The sequence below is a fragment of the Bos indicus x Bos taurus genome, chromosome 4, assembly GCF_003369695.1.
Source record: "Bos indicus x Bos taurus breed Angus x Brahman F1 hybrid chromosome 4, Bos_hybrid_MaternalHap_v2.0, whole genome shotgun sequence".
NCBI classification, from domain to species: Eukaryota; Metazoa; Chordata; class Mammalia; order Artiodactyla; family Bovidae; genus Bos; species Bos indicus x Bos taurus.
Window position 1 is genome coordinate 16673172 of NC_040079.1, and position 20059 is coordinate 16693230.

The 20059-nt window shown below is 49.1% G+C and overlaps 1 protein-coding gene across 2 annotated transcripts in view; it reads left to right on the top strand.

The window, feature by feature from the left end:
* HIPK2 (homeodomain interacting protein kinase 2) overlaps positions 1 to 20059 on the top strand; it is a 204404-nt gene that overhangs the window by 126948 nt on the left and 57397 nt on the right. For both annotated transcript variants that reach the window (XM_027538855.1, XM_027538856.1), the window contains exons 3-6: positions 10303 to 10426; positions 10817 to 10936; positions 13028 to 13114; positions 15107 to 15291. In XM_027538855.1, coding sequence (XP_027394656.1) covers positions 10303 to 10426; positions 10817 to 10936; positions 13028 to 13114; positions 15107 to 15291 — 516 coding nt within the window. The remainder of the gene's footprint in view (positions 1 to 10302; positions 10427 to 10816; positions 10937 to 13027; positions 13115 to 15106; positions 15292 to 20059) is intronic.

The following is a 20059-nucleotide window of genomic DNA, read 5'->3' on the forward strand; positions in this document are numbered from 1 at the left end:
GAGATGTGTGTGTGTGTGTGTGTGTGTGCACGCGCGCGTATATTTAGTGTACACCGGGTAAGACTTCCTCAGAGTCAAAATGTTCATTGCCAATACAAATCCAAAAAAACTTCCGCTCTGATTCTAACATTGTCCTGAAATGGTTGGTTGACTCAAGGAAACGCACTTCCTTCGGGAGACTATCCAAGTATGGCGTGAGAATGACGTCACCAGCACAGTCAAACCCTGATTATATATAATCAACTTTCCAGGTGGATGTGATGCTTTGTTCTGATGTCTTGAGCATTTCTGTTCGTGAGAACTGGAGGTGCTCAATTATAGCAGCGTCACCAGTGAGGATCTTGAATCCTCACAGCACACACACAGTTTTATGGCTGTCAGCAGTGGCCCCGAGAAAGAACTTCTAGAACCCCTCTGAAACAATTTCGTTGCATATGTCACATCAATCTGGGACCACCACAGGCACCAGTTGGGAATATTTGCTGGCTTCCCTTCTGGAGTCAGAGCCTTGTCACTGTCAGAGGACAGCGTCCTCCTCGTCGTACAGCAGATTTTCTTACAGAAGAAAATCTCTTCTGTGGAGGGTGTGTGGAGCTCTTAGGATGCACAGCGTTTGGTTAGACCAGTCTCCTTATCACCTTGGCTCAGGGCAGGCTCACAGAATGAGCGGGCTCCTGGTCAACCTCACCCTGTGATTTGTTCCTGAAGCTCTGTCTCTGAGTCACTTTGCCTTTCACCCATTTGTCAAGCACCTCAAAGACGGAGCTGCTTCTTTACTATCTCCAGTTTGCCAAGGAAGCTGTATCTTCTTCAAAATCGAACCCCAGGTTGACCTTGGATTAGCCAGGCCTCAGTTGCTATCTCCACTTGGACCTTTCTGGGTCCCCCTGACATGGTACGAACCCATCTTCTAGAAATACTGCCCCGAGGCACTCCCCAGCATTCACCTTTCAGGTTGTCCTCTGTGAAAATCCTTTGGGCTTTGGGGTCCAATTTCCCTAAAATAGCCTCCTCCGAGTCCTCAGATTTCTGCCCCTCCTAGGGTCCTGTGTTGCCTTGATATAATCCTTTGCCTCCCAGTCCAGGTCACCAACTCAAATAGTGCCTCTGAGCGGGTGTCAGCCTTTCCAAGTCTCCTTATTTTTGCGGCGGAAACATAAGATTTAACAACCCATCTGAAACACAATTTTACATTTTGATTGCTTCTGCCCCAGCCATACTGAGGTTACTTTCAATCTACATATATTTGTGGGAACAGGCTTTTTCACTGCAGTTCAATTCAAGTACACCTTATAATACCAGTGATTATAAAATACCATGGACTAACAGAGTGTCTTGCTTCCAGAGAGTTCAAACTGCTTTATAATTCTACCAAACGTAATTTATCTTCATAAGCTGCTGCAGAGACAAGGAAAAAAGCAAGATTAATAATCACATTTTATAGATGGTGAAATAAAAACCTGGAGAAATTGAGTAACATTTTTCCAGAAATGCACAGTCCTTCCTGTGCTCTCTGATTAGTGTTGCAGATTTATTGCCCGAGTTGGGAGTGGCCGTGAACCTTGCACTTACGTTATTAGTGTGGGTGATGGAGACATGAACTTGGCCGGGGAGGTTGGGTGAGGAAGGGCTTGTACTGTGAAAGGTGATGCAGGGTTAAGGTCATGCTCTCCAGTAGGAAGAAGTTAAAGAGCATCCCTTTAACTTCTTTAAAGTTAAAGGGGGTTGTGAATGGGCAGTTTTCTTTCTAAAGCTAAATGACAGGGACTTCATTGTTGGTTATATTAATCTTTGTACCTTTTTCGTAAAGATAAATGAAAAAACTCTTTAATGGTTATGTTTTAATATATTTAAATAGTTTTCCTAATGTTTAAATTTATAAGGAAGAAAATGGACCTTTAAGATGAAGAAAGGGGGACTCCCCTGGTGGTCCATTGGGTAAGAATCTGCCTGCCAATGCAGAGCACATGTGTTTGATCCCTGGTCTGGGAGGATTCCACATGCCATGGGGCAACTGAGCCCTTGTGCCGCAACTCCTGAGCCCATGCTCTAGAGGCTGTGAGCCACAGCTGTTGAAGCCCATGTGTCTAGAGCCTGTGCTCTGCAATGGGGGAAGCCACTGCAATACGAAGCGCCCACACCGCAACTAGAGAGTAGCCCCTGCCCGCTGCAACTAGAGAGAAGCGCGTGCAGCAGTGAAGACCAAGCGCAACCAAAAAATAAATAACAGTAATAAAACTTTTTAAATGAGGAAAAGGGATGCTTTTTATCTAACTGCCGTCACATGGCCTTAGACACATTGTACATAATACATAAGTGATGTACTATCTGTTGACTGCTTTCTCTGGGCCAGGCCCTGTGCTAGGTGCTCCGATGATGCTGTTTCATTTTATCCTCCTACCAACGTCAGGAAGTTGGTATACAGCCACAACCTGATGGCACTGTGAACTTGGGGTCCTGAGTGCTTCCACTCAACTCAGGTGGTATCCACGCCTCTGTTGGAGGTCATTCCCCCATAGGTTCACAACACTCTGCACGTGATCTGGGAATGCCTCACCAGCTACATGTACTGTCAGGAGAGCAACTAGAGTGAAATATCAAAGCTTAATCTCTGGTGTGTTGAAAATGACAGTTGTCTGTTCTCTTTCTGTAGAAAGATAGAATTTTCCATGTCTTGCTGTGGAAATGTTGGAAAGGAACAATCTCTCTTTCTTAGGTGCAAATTTTGTCTGACACTTCGTGTGTGTTTCAAGTATTTCTGATGTCCCAAAATAGCAGTGAGGAGCCTCTGTAAGAGGATTCCATGGGCTGGTAAGTGAAGGTTGAGTCCCTGACAAAGCCTGGGCGGTTCTGAGCCCAGAGGGGAAAGGCCATGTCCCAAGCTGGCAGTCCTACTCACTAGGGACCCAAACCGAGACCAGAAACAGCCCCCATGCAAGAAACCGGGACGTGATCTTTTTTCTTTTTTTCTTTTTTTAAAGCATGTAAACTTTGAAATAGAAAGGCCAAGTAGTCTGCCTCTTGTCATATAGGCAGTGTTGCCAAGGAGATGGCACCAGCTTCAGGGAAAACTGGTGCCTGCTGAGGGTGTGGGGTTGAAACAGAAGGGTTTATTCCTTCTTCAGAGGTGTGGTGAGCACCTGGGTGCTCCATGTGTCTGTGCTAGACGCCAAAGGTGCAGCCAGAGGCCAGGGATGGACATGTACTCACCCCGCCCTGTGCCCGGAGGCCACTTCGCCCGATCACCTCTCCCAAGAAGCCCCCCAGGCTTTGCCTCGCCTGCGTGTGCTGGGTGCCGGTTGTATGTTGGCTGCAGGCCCATTGTTGCCTCTGACTAGACAGTGAACTCCTGGAGGAACCGCAGGGTCTGGTTTCTGATCATCAGCACCCAGCACAGTGCCTGGCACATAGGAGATGCTTAGGAAAATGGCAGTTGAGTTATTCTGCTAAGTGACTAAATAAGGGGCGCTAAACTCTGTCTTAGGATAACCCCTGCTAATAATGGTTTCTTCACTGAAGAATAAATACACCTTAGCAACCATCGAATATGCTTCAGGTGCACTGAACAAAAAGAAACCAATTTTAGACTTGACTTTGAACATCGAGGAGTTTGGAGCCTTACAGACCATTGGAGCAGGGACTAGGCATCTGCCCGATCATAGCAGAGGGGTCTTCAGTTCCCCAGGGATTACTGAGAGGCCAGATAAAGAAGTACCTTCCTGACCTGAGGGTTCATGTTGAGCAGATTTTTATGAAGCATCTTCTGTGTACCAGTGGCTCAAAACATAGAAACACAGGCCCTGCCCTTGGGATAGTAGAGGGCGAACACCCAGACATATATATACAGCAGTTGTTGTTCAGTCGCTCGGTCGTGTCTGACTCTTTGTAACTCCACGGACTGCAGCACACCAGGCTTCCCTGTCCTTCTCCATCTCCCGGAGTTTGCTCAAACTCATGTCCATTGAGTTGCTGATGCCATCCAACCATCTCATCCTCTGTTGTCCCCTTCTCCTGTCTTCAATCTTTCCCAGCATCAGGATCTTTTCCAATGAGTCAGTTCTTCGCATCAGGTTGGTCAAAGGATTGGAGCTTCAGCTTCAGCATCAGTCCTTCAGGTGGTCAGTTAATATTTATTGGACCGATCTGGTGGCTCATGTCTGTATGTTCACCACACAGTCCACCAGCACCGAGAGCAAGGTGTGTTTGAGTGAGGAAGGGGCGGGGAAGGACAGGCTGTCTCAGAAATGTGACCAAAGTGTCATGTGTGCAGACAAGAGGACACAGCCTTTGAATGGGGGACAGTTTCAGAGTAAATTGGAAACGGTTGAAACCAAAGACAGGGGACGAGTAGGGGTTTACAAGAGAGGGCTGGACCACAGAGGGCTCCAGCAAGCCCACAGTGTAGAGCTGAGTGGATGATGGCTTCTAAAGGAAGAGGGAAGAGATGGGCCTTATCAGCCCTGCCCGTTCACATGCACGGAAGCCTGCTCTTCCCTGGGTGAAAGGCTCGCGCCTGGGCTCTCATTCCTTCATGAAGATTCGCCCCTTCCACCCTCCTTTGTTTGCAAGCCTTAGAACTTTCCATCTGAATCACATATTTTAGCACTTTTCTTATATTTAATAAAGGTTTATTCCATCTACAAATCCTTACTGATTGGCTCCTAAATGCCAGACCCTGTGCTGCCCTCTTGGACGTAGTAGAGGAGACAGACGGTGAGGAGGTTATTGGGAAAGTGCTGTAAAGTGACATTTACGGCACCAGAGATGGAGACTGACTGGTGTCGAGGGACGCCTGTCGGCAGCGGTGACAATTAAGCACAGGTTTGAAGGATGAGCGAGAAGGAAGCCGCCACCTGAGAACCAGCGGAGAAAGCATTTGACGCCGAAGCTACAGCTCCGCAGGAAGGCTCAGGAAACTGGTTAGGCTGGGGCTCACTGAGCGAGAGTGGACTGGGTGACAGTGCCCGGCGGGGGAGGGACTGAGATTTCCTTCTCAGGGTGGCAGGGAGCCTGGGAAGGACTTCGAGCGGAGGGCCTGTGACCTGTTGAGCTGGTAGAGAGTGGACTGGAGGAAGCAGTGATGGATGGAAAGATAGGAAGGCCCAGGTGAGGTGGTCAGGGCCAGGGCGGTGGCAGCAGAAGCGGAGGATCTGGGGCCAGTTGAGCTGCTTCGGAGCTGCCGTTATTGCGTGGCAAGGATGTGGAGGGAGAGAGAGGAATCAGCGATCAATCCCAGGTTTCCACCATGAGTAATGGGGCGCTGTGGGGGGTGGGGGTGCGACAGGAATTCCATTTAGTGAAACAGAGGACAGAGGGAGGAATTATTTGGGGTGGGAGGGTGCAGAGGAGCAGAGTTCCCTTTTAAAGACAAGTTGAGGTGATTGAGAGATATTCCAATGGAGATGTCAGGCCATCAGAAACATAAAGCTGGAGCCGAGAAAAGTCCAAGATGGAGACAGACTTTTGGAAATACACAAAATGGGATTTAAACCACTAAGAGTGGACACAATGACCGTTGCACTTTCCCAGCGTGCAGAGACGAGTACCACAAAATACATGACTCAGAATAACAGAGCCTTGTCCTCTCTCAGTTCTGGAAGCTAGACATCCAAAACCAAGGTGTCGACAAGGCCATGCTCCCTCTGAACCCTCCAGGGAGGGGCCTTCTTGCCTCTTCTAGCTTCTGCTGGCTCCTTGGCTTGTGACAGCATCACTCCAGTCTCCGCCTCCATCTTCACATGGCCATCTTCCCTCTGTGTCTGTGTCCAAATCTCCCCCTTCTTCCGAGGACACTGGTCATACTGGATGAAGGATACACCCCGCTCCAGGATGACGTCATCATAACTGATGACATCTGTAGTCACCCCATTCCCAAAAAAGGGCACACGTTGAGCTACCGAAGATTAGTACTTCAGCATGACTTTGGGACACAGTTCAACCCCATAAGAATTACCTAGAAAAACAATGAAATGAAAGAAGAGAAGGGGTCCTGGGGCTTTGCCATGGGCAGCACTTGGACAGAGGAGGACAAGCCGTGAGCAACAGAGCAGAACGAATGCAGGAGCACGTAGTGTCGTGCGGACCAAGATTGCCTGTTTCAAGACTGGATGGAACGATCAACTGTGTGGAAGAAACATGACTCTCAGGCTCCAGAGCTGAGAAACTGACCAGTGGACGAGACGTGGTCCCTGCTGGCCTCGACGAGCTCCACGCTTGAGTGGAGCGGAGGGGCAAGTCCAGCGAGAGGAGGGAGGGAAGATGCGAGAGACAGAGCGTTGGAAGCTGCCGGAGATGACTCTTCAGAGATTTGGCTTTGGAAGGAGAACAGAGAACTAGGGCAACAGCTGCAGGGAGCTGAAGGGATTAGGAGAGGTTTGGTTTTGGCATGTTTTGTTCTTGCGCTCTGTTTTATTGTTTTTAGATGGGAGACACTGGAGGAGAGTGTGCGCTTGGATTAGGTCTGTGTGTGTGTGTGTACTGTGAGACACTGGAGGAGAGTGTGCGCTTGGATTAGGTCTGTGTGTGTGTGTGTGTGTGTACTGTGAGACACTGGAGGAGAGTGTGCGCTTGGATTAGGTCTGTGTGTGTGTGTGTGTGTACTGTGAGACACTGGAGGAGAGTGTGCGCTTGGATTAGGTCTGTGTGCGTGTGTGTGTGTACTGTGAGACACTGGAGGAGAGTGTGCGCTTGGATTAGGTCTGTGTGTGTGTGTGTGTGTGTACTGTGAGACACTGGAGGAGAGTGTGCGCTTGGATTAGGTCTGTGTGTGTGTGTGTGTGTGTACTGTGAGACACTGGAGGAGAGTGTGCGCTTGGATTAGGTGTGTGTGTGTGTGTGTGTGTACTGTGAGACACTGGAGGAGAGTGTGCGCTTGGATTAGGTCTGTGTGTGTGTGTGTGTGTGTACTGTGAGACACTGGAGGAGAGTGTGCGCTTGGATTAGGTGTGTGTGTGTGTGTGTGTACTGTGAGACACTGGAGGAGAGTGTGCGCTTGGATTAGGTCTGTGTGTGTGTGTGTACTGTGAGACACTGGAGGAGAGTGTGCGCTTGGATTAGGTGTGTGTGTGTGTGTGTGTGTGTACTGTGAGACACTGGAGGAGAGTGTGCGCTTGGATTAGGTCTGTGTGTGTGTGTGTGTACTGTGAGACACTGGAGGAGAGTGTGCGCTTGGATTAGGTCTGTGTGTGTGTGTGTACTGTGAGACACTGGAGGAGAGTGTGCGCTTGGATTAGGTCTGTGTGTGTGTGTGTATGTGTACTGTGAGACACTGGAGGAGAGTGTGCGCTTGGATTAGGTCTGTGTGTGTGTGTGTGTACTGTGTATGTTTTTGTGCTCGACTTCAGTTGTCACCTGTGCTTTGGTGTCGCCTCCCCAGCGACCCATTGGGGACAGGGCTGCACCTTCTGTTTCTTTTGTCTCCCAGCTGCCCTGCCTGATGCCCATGCATTTGCTCACTAGGATCACAGCAAAAGAAATCCTCTGCCATATATATCGCGATGCCAGGAATTGCTGTCATTCCGTTTTCTGATGGGCTAAACCATTTTTTTAAATATTTACTTACTATTTATCTGGCTGTGCTGGGTCTTAGTTGAGGCATGAGAAGTCTTAGTTGCAGCGTGTGGGATATTACTTCCTCAACCAGAGATCGAACCTGAGCCCCCTGTATAAGGACCTCAGCGTCTTAACCACTGGACCACCAGGGAAGTCCCCAGCTAAATGATTTTCACAGATCCCATACCTGTAATGTGAGTCTGCTGTTTCTCGCCCAAGAACATCACTGGCATGCCCTTTGCATGACAGTCTTACCTGTTGGATTCTGCTGGGCAGATCATCAGGGAACAGAATCTGAGAAATGGGTTTCCAGGGGTTCCCAGCAGTCTGCTTAAGGGCATGAAAAAGTGAAAGTGAAAGTTAGTCGCACAGTTGTGTCCCACTCTTTGCGATCCCATGGACTGTAGCCCACCAGGCTCCTCTGTCCTTGGAATTCTCCAGGCAAGAGTACTGGGACATGAGGGCCAGTTAATTAACCTGATAGGAAGGACAGCCTCATGGTCAAGTCCAGAGATGGCCACACAGAACCAGAGCAGCCTGTTCCTAAGACCCGAGTGTCCAGGCTGCAACGGGCAAAGGGACAGGTCACAAGAACGGGAGACAGAGGTGCTGAGATGCCTGATTCTGAGCCAGCAGCAGCTGCCACAGGAGGGGCTTCTCAAGACCAGAGCAGGGACCTCCCCAAGGAGAGGCCCGAGTCTCCACGTGAGAGGATGCAGGTAGACACATCTGACTCTCGAAGAGAGAGGGCAGAAAGCAAAGCAGGTTCTGCCACATGTGTAACAAGAGCATGTTGTTTTCACTATCATGTTCTTTTGAGATATGCCCTTCTTTTCAAAAAGATGTGTTGTTTTTGTTTTTGTTTTAAATAAACCGAAACCACCGCGGAAGAGATGGCATTGCTGGAAGCAACCTGCGGTAGTCTCATCAGTTCCACCTAATGATGTGTGGCTCTGGAAGCCCTGGTGTGCGGGGGCCCCGCTGGACACAGTGACCTAGGCCAGGTCGAAGGTCCCTGACCCGGGGCAGTCCAGCACTGACGCCTCCCCAGGGCATCCATCCCGGAGGGCAAGAGCCAACCCCCACGTCCACATGAACCGTCAGCAGCTAGGCTGGGAGGAGACAAAGACCAAAGACAGAGCGAAGTGCCAGGCGCAACACTGGAGCTGAAGACACCCAGCAGCGAGGGGACGGGGACAGGGGAGACCCCTTAAGTAACAGCTCGCTCCCCGGCCCTCCGCAGCAATCCCCTCCTTCCAAGCCCACGGAGACCCAACCGTGGCCTCGCCACCCAGACCACAGTCTTGGTGCTCTAGAAGCATCAACAGTAGTGCTGCCTCTCCAGCTCCAAGGAAGGGAAGAGACTCCTTTTTACAGCTGAAAAATCAAAAGACTTGATAGCAAGACCTTTTGGTTCATATTTGCTTTTTCAGAACCATTATGTAGAGAAAAAAAACCAGCAATGAGAGCCAGTTTAAAGGAACAGGCAGGGAGATGCTTTGTGCAGGGAAAATTCAACTCGAAGCTCCAACAAGTGGAGGTGCTCCTGGCATCCCCTCCCTCCCTCCTCTCCTGCTGGCTGGGCAAAGATAACCCAGATAGAGAAAAGTCTCCCAGCTCCCGGGCTCCCTCTCCAGGCTGCTAAAAAGGTGGAGTTGCATCTTCTGGATCACTTCATCAAGGGGACCATTGATAGACAAAACAGAAGTTGGGCCCATGCATCAGCAGAATGCCTTGAGCCACGTTTAAAAAAAAAAAATCATAAATTGAGTTCATATCTCATGCTCTGAACGTGGTTTTCTCCAAAATGTACCCCTAGCAATCATGACCAATTCCTAGAAAAGCGGAGCTACTCTGTGGTCTTTGGTTTTGATTACCAAGTATATGTGAAATTTTCTCTTTGAGTTTAGGTGATTTCCTTTAGAAGTTCCAGCAGGTAACCAGGTTTATCATGTGAAGGAATATAGTTTCTAAAGTTAGGAAAGGGTTTATAATGGAATTCTGATTAACACCTGAACCAGGTACTATAATTGTCATAATAGAGAATTCTTTAGAAGGTAATGAAAAAAAAAAAACCTAGTGTTTCCTTGGAAAAGTGTGATACAAACCCCTAAAAAGGGATTGTTGGCATAAACAGATACTGGATTTAATCCCATTCGGAGTGGAGGCAACTTGTTTTATATATGACTGAAAATAAAATACCTGTACTTCAGAATTCCTTTGTAAAAACTGGGCATCCTTGGGACTTCCCTGGTAACCCAGTGGTTAAGACTCAGAGCTTCCACTGAATGTTCAGGGTGCAGGTTTGATCCCTGATGAGGGAACTAAGATCCTGCATGCCACTCAGCAAAAAAAATTTTTTAAACCTGGGCATTCTCTAAAGGTTGGTTTCCTGGATTTTCAGCTACAAAAGATAATTCTTGAGTATCTGAAAGGCATTGATTAGCTCGTCTGGCTGGAGTGTGATGGTAATGAAGCAGTAGCTGTGGTTCCCTCTGGGTCTGCTCTACAACCTCAGACCTACCGTGCATCTCAGCCAGTCATCCAGCCAGGCTCCCTACTGATGGGAGGACCAAGCCAAAGGATGCAGGGATCATTGCAGCCCAGCTCAAGAACAGCAGGACCTTGAGTAACAGTAGCTTGGATTTGAAAGACTGGATTTTTTTTTTTTTTGTAGAAGTCATACAGAAATAGCTTCCTGCTTTTCCAAATTGCTAATGACTTTTTTTTTTTTCCATTCTTCCTTTTCAGGGCCCCTGAGATCATCCTGGGTTTACCATTTTGTGAGGCAATTGATATGTGGTCTTTGGGCTGCGTCATCGCAGAGCTGTTCCTGGGCTGGCCGCTGTATCCAGGAGCTTCAGAGTACGATCAGGTGGGTCCAGACAGCACAGGTGTTCTCAGCCAGCTCTCTTCCTTTGTCTGGGTGGGCACCCCATCCATAACCTGACATGGGGTGGGGCTCTGAGGTATGATACTGTCTCCCAAACCTTGCTTCCCTTCAATCACTTTTTTTTTTTAATTTAGCCACGACCTTTATTGAAGCATCTTACCTGTGTTATCTCTTCAAGTACCAGTATCCAAATTTACAATTGAAGATCACCTGGCTTTTCTTTCTTTGTTCTTCTTCCTTTTCCCTTTTCCTTTGATTACTTCTTTCTCTCCCTATAAAATTGTCATTTTTCTCTGAGACGCTAGAGCCGTGAGTATACCACGTGTATGGTGACAGGAAAAGCCCTGACCTCATTCCCATCTTTCCTTGCAGATCCGGTATATTTCACAAACACAGGGTTTGCCAGCAGAATATTTATTAAGCGCGGGGACAAAGACAACTAGGTTTTTTAACCGGGACACAGACTCGCCGTATCCTCTGTGGAGGCTGAAGGTAGGAAGAGCACCCACTCTTTCCTCACCAACACCCAGCTTTCGGGGAAGAAGGTCCCCGTGAAAAGTACCCCCATTCGCAGGGAGCCTTTAACCGAGGCATGTGGGTCCTGGCTCTGACTCTGATTCGGCCATGGCGGGGTCGCGACTGTGGTTGATACATGGTGGATGGATTTTTGAATGTTCAGAAAGCACCACTTTGCTTGACCTACTGCCTTTGCACCTCAAGCTCTGATTGCTAAACTCCCTCAATTTCATCCAGTAAACCTGGATGACCTGCCTGGTTGTCTGCTGGATAGAGAAATGAAAGAAGTGAACGGCCCCTGGCCCTTAAGGAGCTCCCAGTGCAGAGGGAGACTGAACCTGTGTGACAAGCCCTGCCCCCTCCCCATGACCAGCACCCTGTTTCAGGCAGGAACAGAATGTGGGAGCCTGGAGGAGGGAGCCTTGATTCTTGCTATGGCAGAGGGTTGAGGAGGAGCATTTGAGCCAGGCCCTGAAGGATGCAGAGAGCCTTGCAGGCAGCAACACAATGTACGAAGGCTCCGGGAGGGGTCTGCTGGCCCCGCCGGCAGGTGGTGTAGCGCCTCACTGCACACCGTAAACTCCGGCAGTTTGACTTTAACGGAAACATATTTTGCTTTCACTTTGATCTGTGCCTAGTAATTAAAATTAATGTTTTTTTTTTTTTTTTTCCTGGGGAGGAGAAAATAATATACGTCTTAAGTGTGTTTTGTGTTCATTTTAGGTGTTTCCTTTTTTTTGCAAGAGTGTGGGTGGGTATTTTTTTAACAGAAACCACAGCCAAACTGTAATACATTAGAGATGATGCATGGTCAGTGATGGCAAAAGATTTAGAAAAGAGATCTGGCAGCTGAGCAGGCCTCTGAGGCTCCTGATGGGAGGCTGGCGTTTGGCAGCTGTTGAGGGTGAGCGGCTCAAGGTCAGGTCCAGTGAAAAAGAGTCCTGGCAGGAGGAGGCTGAGGCTGGCCAGGGCCGGGGTTCATTTCTGTGTCTTAGTTAGGAGACTCAGGCCTTCTTGGCCAGCTGTTCCTTCATCGAAGCCTGGATCTTAGCAGCTCCAGGTGTGCTGTCCTTGAGTGAGTCTTGGAGGATCAATTACCTGTGATCCATGAATTAGTCCAAAACCCCATAGTCATTGGAAACAGCGGCTTCCTAGACTGAGGCCAGTTTAGGAACTGGACGTGTGTCCCCGGGACCCAGGCAGAGAGGACTGTCGAACAGACTCCAGAGCCAGCAGTCACGTGACCTTGGCAAGCTCCTCAGGCTCTCTGCCCCCGTTTGTCCCTCTGGAAGATGGGCTGGTAATCGGCCTCCCTAAGTTGGTTGTGAAGGGCATTATGTGAGTTCACGTGCTTTGGAACAGTACCTGGGGACTCCCCTTGCAGTCCAATGGTTGAGAATCCGCCTGCCAATGCTGGGGACTCGGGTTCGATCCCTGTTCCAGGAAGGATGCATGTGCAGAGGGGCAACTAAGCCTGTGCCTCCCAGCTACTGAAGCCCACGTGCCCTGTAGCCCATGCTCCACAGTAAGAAAAGCCACCACAATGAGAAACCCCCTGTGGCCACAGTTGGAGAAAGTCCTCATGCAGCGAGGACCCAATGCAGCCAAAAATAAATACACAGTTAAATAGATAAATAATTTTAAAAAATAGTGTCTGACACATAGGGAGAGCTCTATGTATATGAATTTGATAAATTAAAATTTTAAAATGTGTGGACAAAAGGCTTCTGCTTTTCCACATATGAAACCTAACCGCATCCCTTAAACTTAGGGGAGAATGTAGTTTTCGGGGTTGTGGCATATACTGCCTTCTGGGGATCCCCCCAGACCCGACTCAGAGCTGGCACCCCAACAGTGTTCATGGGAAGGGAGGAAGGAGGAGGGGTGAACTAACTGTGGAGCAGGAGGAGAGGAAGGAATTCCTGGGCAGGTCACTTTAAGAATCCTATCTCCTCTCTGAAAGGTGGGAAAAGATCCTCAGGGGGAGAAGCAGAGGTTGGCAGGTTTGAGTCACAGTGACTAGGAAATAATTCATATTACCAATGGCCCGTTGCCTGTCTTGACCAGACACCAGATGACCATGAAGCAGAGACGGGGATTAAGTCAAAAGAAGCAAGGAAGTACATTTTCAACTGTTTAGATGACATGGCCCAGGTAAGCTCCGTGGGTGAGTATACAGTATTAGCCCTTTCAGGGCCACACACAACACCACTTCTGCAGGAGTAATTAATAGAGGATGGGGGTAGAAATCCACCTGACTCCAATGTGGTGGCTGACTTTGACCTTAAACAATGACATGTCAGCCTTGGGAAGTATACCACTGAGTCTGTGGAACATTTTTAAGACCTTACACAAGCTCTTTAAAAACAGCTTCAGTTTACTGTCTCTCAATTGTAAAATAGCACTGGCCAATCTTACTGATGTCTTCATGAGAAGAATTCAAGCCCATTAGTTCATTTGAGTACCATGAGGAGTTCTCTAGTGCCACCTTATCAAGGGGCCATAAACTGGTGACTTAAGGCAACAGTGTTTATTCTCTTGCAGTGCTAGAGGCCGGAAGTTTGAGATCACAGTGCCAGCAGGCCATGTCCCCTCTAGACCAGCTCTAGGAAGAAACTGGCCCAGGCTGTTCTAGTTTCTGATGGCCCCCAGTAACCCTCAGTTTCCCTTGACTTGTATCTGCATCCCCCAGTCTCTGTCTCCTTCATGTGGCCTTCTTTTCTCTGTGTTCTCTATGTTCCCTCTTTTCTCTGGGTCCAAAATCTCCCTTCTTTCTCTTACAAAGACACCAGTCATTGGCTGTATGGCCCACCCTACTTCATTGTGACTTTAACTTGGGTACATCTGCTGAGACTCTGTTTCCAAATTAGGTCCCATTCCCAGGTACCAGGGACCAGGACATCCATCTTCTGTGAGCACTCAACCCAATGCAGTCAGTCTCTCTCAGGTCACCTTTGTGTCCAGAGAGAATTCTAGAACATCAGCTATTTTTAGAATAAGACCTAGTCTAAAATCAGGGCAACCCAAAGTGAGTTTTTCTTCAAAGCAATGAGAAACACAGCTCCAGACCAATGAACACTTAACACACTTCTTACTGAAGATAAGCGTAACCAAAACTCATAACTCCAAGTAAAGTATACTTGTCAGTTGATTAGAAGCTTTGATTTTCTGAGAAAACGGAAATTGCTTTCCAGTACATGTCTTGGGAGGGAGGCGGAAAAGAAAGCACCACAAAACAAGGCTTTTAAAGGTCATCCTAGTATAGGTTTCCCAGGCAGTACAGTGGTAAAGAATCTGCCTGCTGATGTAGGAGACACGAGTTCGATTTCTGGGTCAGGAAGAGCCCCTGGAGAAGGAAATGGAAACCTGCTCCAGTATTCTTCCTGGGAAATCCCACGGACAGAGGAGCCTGGTGGGCTCCAGTCCACAGGGTCACAAAGAGTTGGACACGACTGAACGACTGAGCACACACACACACCATATAGACTTGCTCTTGGAAGAAAAATCTTGTGTTCAGATATCCTGCCTGCCTTTGCCAGAGATGGTCCCAGTGAACCCAGGGATTCAAATAACTCAGACCCTGGCTCAGAAGCTGCAAGAAGACTGACCTGCTGTAGGTATAGGAAGCAGGCCCCAATACCTCTCTTATAAGGTTAAAGAGTTAAACCTTTTTTGCATCTTATTTTTCACTGCTTGGTTGTAATTATTGTTTTTTAACCATGGGAAAATATGTGTAGCCTAAAATGGTACAACTCTAAGTATACCATTCAGTACATTCACATTGTCATAAGCTCAGTCTCCAGAATTCTTTTCATCTTATGGTTCTTTTCAATGATGCAAGGTGCATTTCAACCTAACTGATGAAAGCAGAGCCAGCTGCGCCCGCACACTCATATGTGTGCAGGTGCCCACAGGGGCCTCTCTCTTCCCTGAGCAGCCCCCACCAGCCTCTCCTGCAGAGAGAACAGCTATGACCTGCGGGCAGTGATGACCCATGGCAGCACCCCCCACAGGGCAGACACAGCCTTCTGGGGGTTGTGAAGGGGTGCCCAAGAGATTAGGATGGAGCTGCAGAGCACAGAATAAGAGGGATGGGGCCAGGGAGGCCCAGCGGAATCTTGGTAACTTGTCCCCACTTGCTTGCAGGTGAACATGACCACAGATTTGGAAGGGAGTGACATGTTGGTGGAGAAGGCGGACCGGCGGGAGTTCATCGACCTGCTGAAGAAGATGCTGACCATAGACGCCGATAAGAGAATCACTCCAATCGAGACCCTGAACCACCCCTTCGTCACCATGACGCACTTACTCGACTTTCCCCACAGCACACAGTAGGTGTCCTGGTGGATGCTTTATCCCAGGGGTCGGCAGACTCTTTTTTAAAGCCCCAGGTAGTGCATGTTTCAGGCTTTGTAGGGACTTCCCTGGTGGGTCCAGTGTTCAAGACTCTGGGCTCCTTTCAATGCAAGGAGCGCAGGTTTGATCCCTGGTCAGGGAACCAAGATCCCACAGGCCTCGAGGCTCCCCCCCAAAAAAATCAGGCTTTGTAGCCGTATGGTCTCTGTCACGACGACTCAGCTCTGCCATTAGAGTTGAAAGCAGCTGTAGACATTACAGAAACCAACAAGGGAGGCTGTGTTCCACTAAAGCAGTATTGATAAAAATAGTCGGCAGCCACACTGGGATCCTGGGCTGAAGTTTTCTTAACACCAAAAAGAGGGAACAGTGGGGCATGAGAGGGCATGAGGCCAGGTGGACCAGACCTGGGGTGTCTGCATGAAGGGAGGTGCTCAGAATGGCAGCATCTGTGGTGCAGAGCCATGTACAAGCCAGAGGTCATGCGTGGATTATTGGTTTGTTCATTCTTTCATTCATTCACTGGGCTGGGCCGGGAGCTGGAGGCAGTGGGGAGCAGAGCAGAAGGGTACCCTGCCCACTGGAGTTTAGAGTCTATAGGAGAGAAAGTGAAAGTTGCTTAGTCGTGTCTGACTCTGTGACTCCATGGACTATTATAGTCCATGGAACTCTCCAGGCCAGAATACTAGAGTGGGTACCCATTCCCTTCTCCAGGGGACCTTCCCAACCCAGGGATCAAACCCAGGTCTCCCGCGTTGCAGGTGGATTCTTTACCAGATGAGCCACTAGGGAAGCCCAGGCATACTGGAGTGGCTAGCCTATCCCTTCTCCAGGGGATCTTCCCAACCCAGGAATCAAACTGGGGTCTCCCACATTGCCCGTGGATTTTTTACCAGCTGAGCCACCAGGGAAGCCCCTATAGGAGAGAGGAAGGCACTAAACCAAAGATCCCCAAATAACCAGGCTGTTCTCAGGGGATACAAAGGGCGAGCAGAGCATGTAACACGAGGACCTTGCTGGAGGCAGGGCGGGGATGACCCACAGATGTGACCGCCCAAGGAGAGGGAGCTGCTTGGTGGAAAGGCCAGTGAGAGTGGAAGGGGCCTTCCCAGGTGGAGACCCCAGCACGGGCAAGATCAAGCACCTGGGGACAGGGAGAGATGAGGCCTCAGGATAAGCCAGTGGCAAGGCTTCCGTGTTATGGATTTCGCTCTTTCTCCTAAGAGTAATGGGAAGTCATTAAAGGATTGATGGCCAGGGAATGGCTGATTGGAGTTGTGTTAAACAAAGATCGGTCTGCTGTCGCTCGATCAAGTCAAATAAGCTTGGAAAAAATGCCCATCAGATCTGGCAACTTGGAGGTTGCTGGTAACTTATGGAGAGCTGTTTCTGTGGATGGTAGAAGCAGAAACCAGTTTAGCAGGTTGAAAGATTGAGTGAGAGATGAAGAAATAGATGGTACCCTTTCAGGAAGGAAGGCTGTGAAAGGTGGGGGGAAGAAATAGAAGGGTGACTCAGGAAGACCCAAGGAGGGGGTTTCTTTTCATATGGAAGAGACTTGAGCATCTTAAGAGGCTGATGGGAAGTGCCTGGTAGTAAGTAAGAGATTAAAGATAAAGGATGCTCAGAAGATGTTTCTCGAGGTAGTGGGAAGGACCAGGATTCGGAGGGCAGGTGGAGGAATAGGCAACATCACAGAGGGCGGGCAGAGGAGAGCGCATGGCTGTTGCAAGTGCCTGGTGCAGTGGAGCAGAGTTGAGGGCTTCTTCCACCAGCTTCTGTCTCTCCCTGTTGAAAACAGGGTATTGGTGGTTAAAGGCGGGTAGGAAAGCTTAGGTAGCGGAAGGTAGCAGAGACAATTGAACAGAGAAACAGAGCAGAATCGCTGAGTGTGGGGGTTGGATTTGAAAAGCCCGGGGTGTAAATGAACTCCTCAGGTGAAGGCATACAATCAACAGAGTCCTTCCAGGTTGGAGTTTGGCTGCGCTGCTAAGAGAAAAAGATTGACACAGATTTATGATGTTGGCAGTGAAGAGACTGTAATCCAAAGTCATGGCTATGCGAGGCTTAGCTAAAAGAAAAAGGAAGTGAAGCTGGGAGGGGTCCAAAGAGACTGAGTGGTCTGATCAGCTCAGAGAATGCTTAGTATAGTCATAGTTGAACTAGCCAGATGGGTGGAAAGTGTGCCCAGGAGGTGGGATGCTTGAATTTGTGGTTGTGGAAATGGCACGGTTTCAGGCTTGACGGTCCAAGGAATGGGGTGGCTGGAATTGACAACAGGTCCCTGGAGATGAGAAGGAACTAAGGAGCCAGGGAGTCTGACCAGGAATCAGGGTGACTCCGAAGGGCTTCCCTGTTGGCTCAGACAGTAAAGAATCTGCCCGCAAGGCAAGCAACTCAGGTTCGATCCCTGGGTCAGGAAGATCCCCTGGAGAAGGGAATGGCAACCCACTCCCAGTATTCTTGCCTGGAGAATTCTGTGGACAGAGAAGCCTGGCGGGCTACAGTCCATGGGGTCACAAAGAGTCAAACACAACTGAGCAACTAACACTTCCACTTTTTCACTTTTCGAAGTCTCCCAGATGGGCAGGACTGAGCAAGTGGCCCGGCCTCGGTGACTGAGGGGGAGAGAAGAGAAGGGAGGATTAGTTTGAGGAGGTGCCATCACAAAGCACCACCAAGTGGTCGAGTGTCATGAACAGCAGACACTCATTTTCTTATTCTAGAAGCCCACGATCTAGGTGTCCGGCAGAGTTGGCTTTTTCTGTGGCCTCTCTCCTCGGCTTCTGCCCGAGTCTTCCTGTGGTCTTCCTCTTACGCTGTCTGTGTCCTGATTTCCTCCTCCTTCTAAGGAATTGGATCAGGGCCCGCCCTAATGACCTCATTTCACCTTTAAAGATCCTATCTCCAAATTCAATCCCATTCTTAAGTACTGGGGGGTTAGAACTATAACATGTGAATCTGAGGGGCACGGTTCAGCCTATAAACAGAGTCAGGAGAGAGATCACTTCAACCTCTGAGGCACTTGGGGCATGAAAGAATAAACAGCCCTCTCCCTGGGTGTCTGCCGGGAGAAGCAGGGTGCTCAAGAGAGCAGCAGGTTTCAGGTGGCATCAGGAGAGAGAGGGATACATGGAAAGAGCCTGCAGCCGAGACAGTCACGGGTCACCATGGGCCCCGCCACAGCCAGAATCAGATCAGGTCAAGTCTCAAGGCTGGATTTGACCCTCAGCAGCATACGAGAAATGAGGGTGTGGCACCCATCACCAGTGGTGCTTCCTCTCTTTTCGGTCTGTTCCTTACTAGCTGCTGTTGAGCAAGTCAGATTGTATTGCAACAACCAGATAGTGCCTCTACTTTAGAAGCATGCTTGCAACAACCAGACTGGAGAACAGAGAAGGAACTGGGACCCATCCCTTGCAAGCTCTCATTACGGGATTTGTCCTGTTTCTGGGTATGGGATGGGTAAGTCAAGGGGTGCCAGTCTGAACCACAGAGGAAAGGCAGACTTGGTGATTTACTGCATAGGCCCCCATAAGATCAGTCTTCGTGTCATCAGGAGTGAAGTGGGATGGCTGAGAAACAGCTGTGGATAGGAGATGGAGGGGTGCTCGTTAGAGGGTTCCTGATAGCCGTGTGCACTGTCAGTGAAACATTCGTGCATGCCCAGCTGTGTCCAGCTGTTTTGTGACTCAATAGACTGCTACCCACCAGGCTCCTCTGTCTAAGAAGTTTCCCAGGCAAGAATACTGGAGTGGGCTGCCACTTCCTTCTGCACGGAACCTTCCTGACCCAGGGATCGAACCCACATCTACTGCATCTCCCGCACCAGCAGGTGGATTCTTTACCACTGAGCCACCTGGAAAGCCCCCAGCACTGTCAGTGAACAGTCACATGCATAAAGTTTGAGGCTTGGCTGAATGACCTCAGGGTGCCGTCTGTCTTTTAGTTCTGCATGGAAGCAAATCAGGGTGTTTCACTGTAGGTGAAGACCCAGCACGGAAACCATGGGCATCAGCTGGCTCCTAACTCAGAACCTGGTGTGGAACCAGGGGAAGCACTGACAACTTAGATTTCAGAAAATAGGCCTCGGAAGGAAAGAAGGGTCTCTGAGCACAAAGTAGGCCTGATCTCCAAGCAACCCTAGAATTTGCTGGGCAGACCATGAAGAAGTCTGGGGCCAGAAGAAACCCGCGGCTGGGCCAGGGCTGCCCCAACATCTAGATTATCAGATGAAAGAGACTCCACTCGTTTCTCCATGCCAAGATTCTAGTGCTCGAATTCCTTAAAAACCATTCTCAACATTAACCCAGTGTGAAAGTACTTTCCTCTGAAACTAAAAACTCAGATCGTTTCAGTTACAGAATCCTGAGTCTGAAAGCTTTGTGTTGAATTGTCGAAAAACCACTGATGTGTTAAATACAGTCCAGAAGAACACAAAATCCATTGTTTTTTTCTTTCAGCCTCCAAGCACTTAGCAGTAGGTTTGGTACTGAGTCGATGCTCAAAACGTGTTGGCATTGCTAGCATTAGTGTTTTTAGCTCTTGGTCAGCAGAGAATCCGTTCTCCTTCTCTCTAGGGTCATCAGTCAGTCATTGTTTACTTCGTGTGCATTGTGTGGCCAGTGTCAGTCATGATTAAGTCACAAAAAACGTGTAAGTCAGTTCAGAGGACCTTTCATGGAGCAGATGTTTCGGGATAGCCTGCAAGCACCTGCCTGGCCCAGAATCTAGCTTACCCGT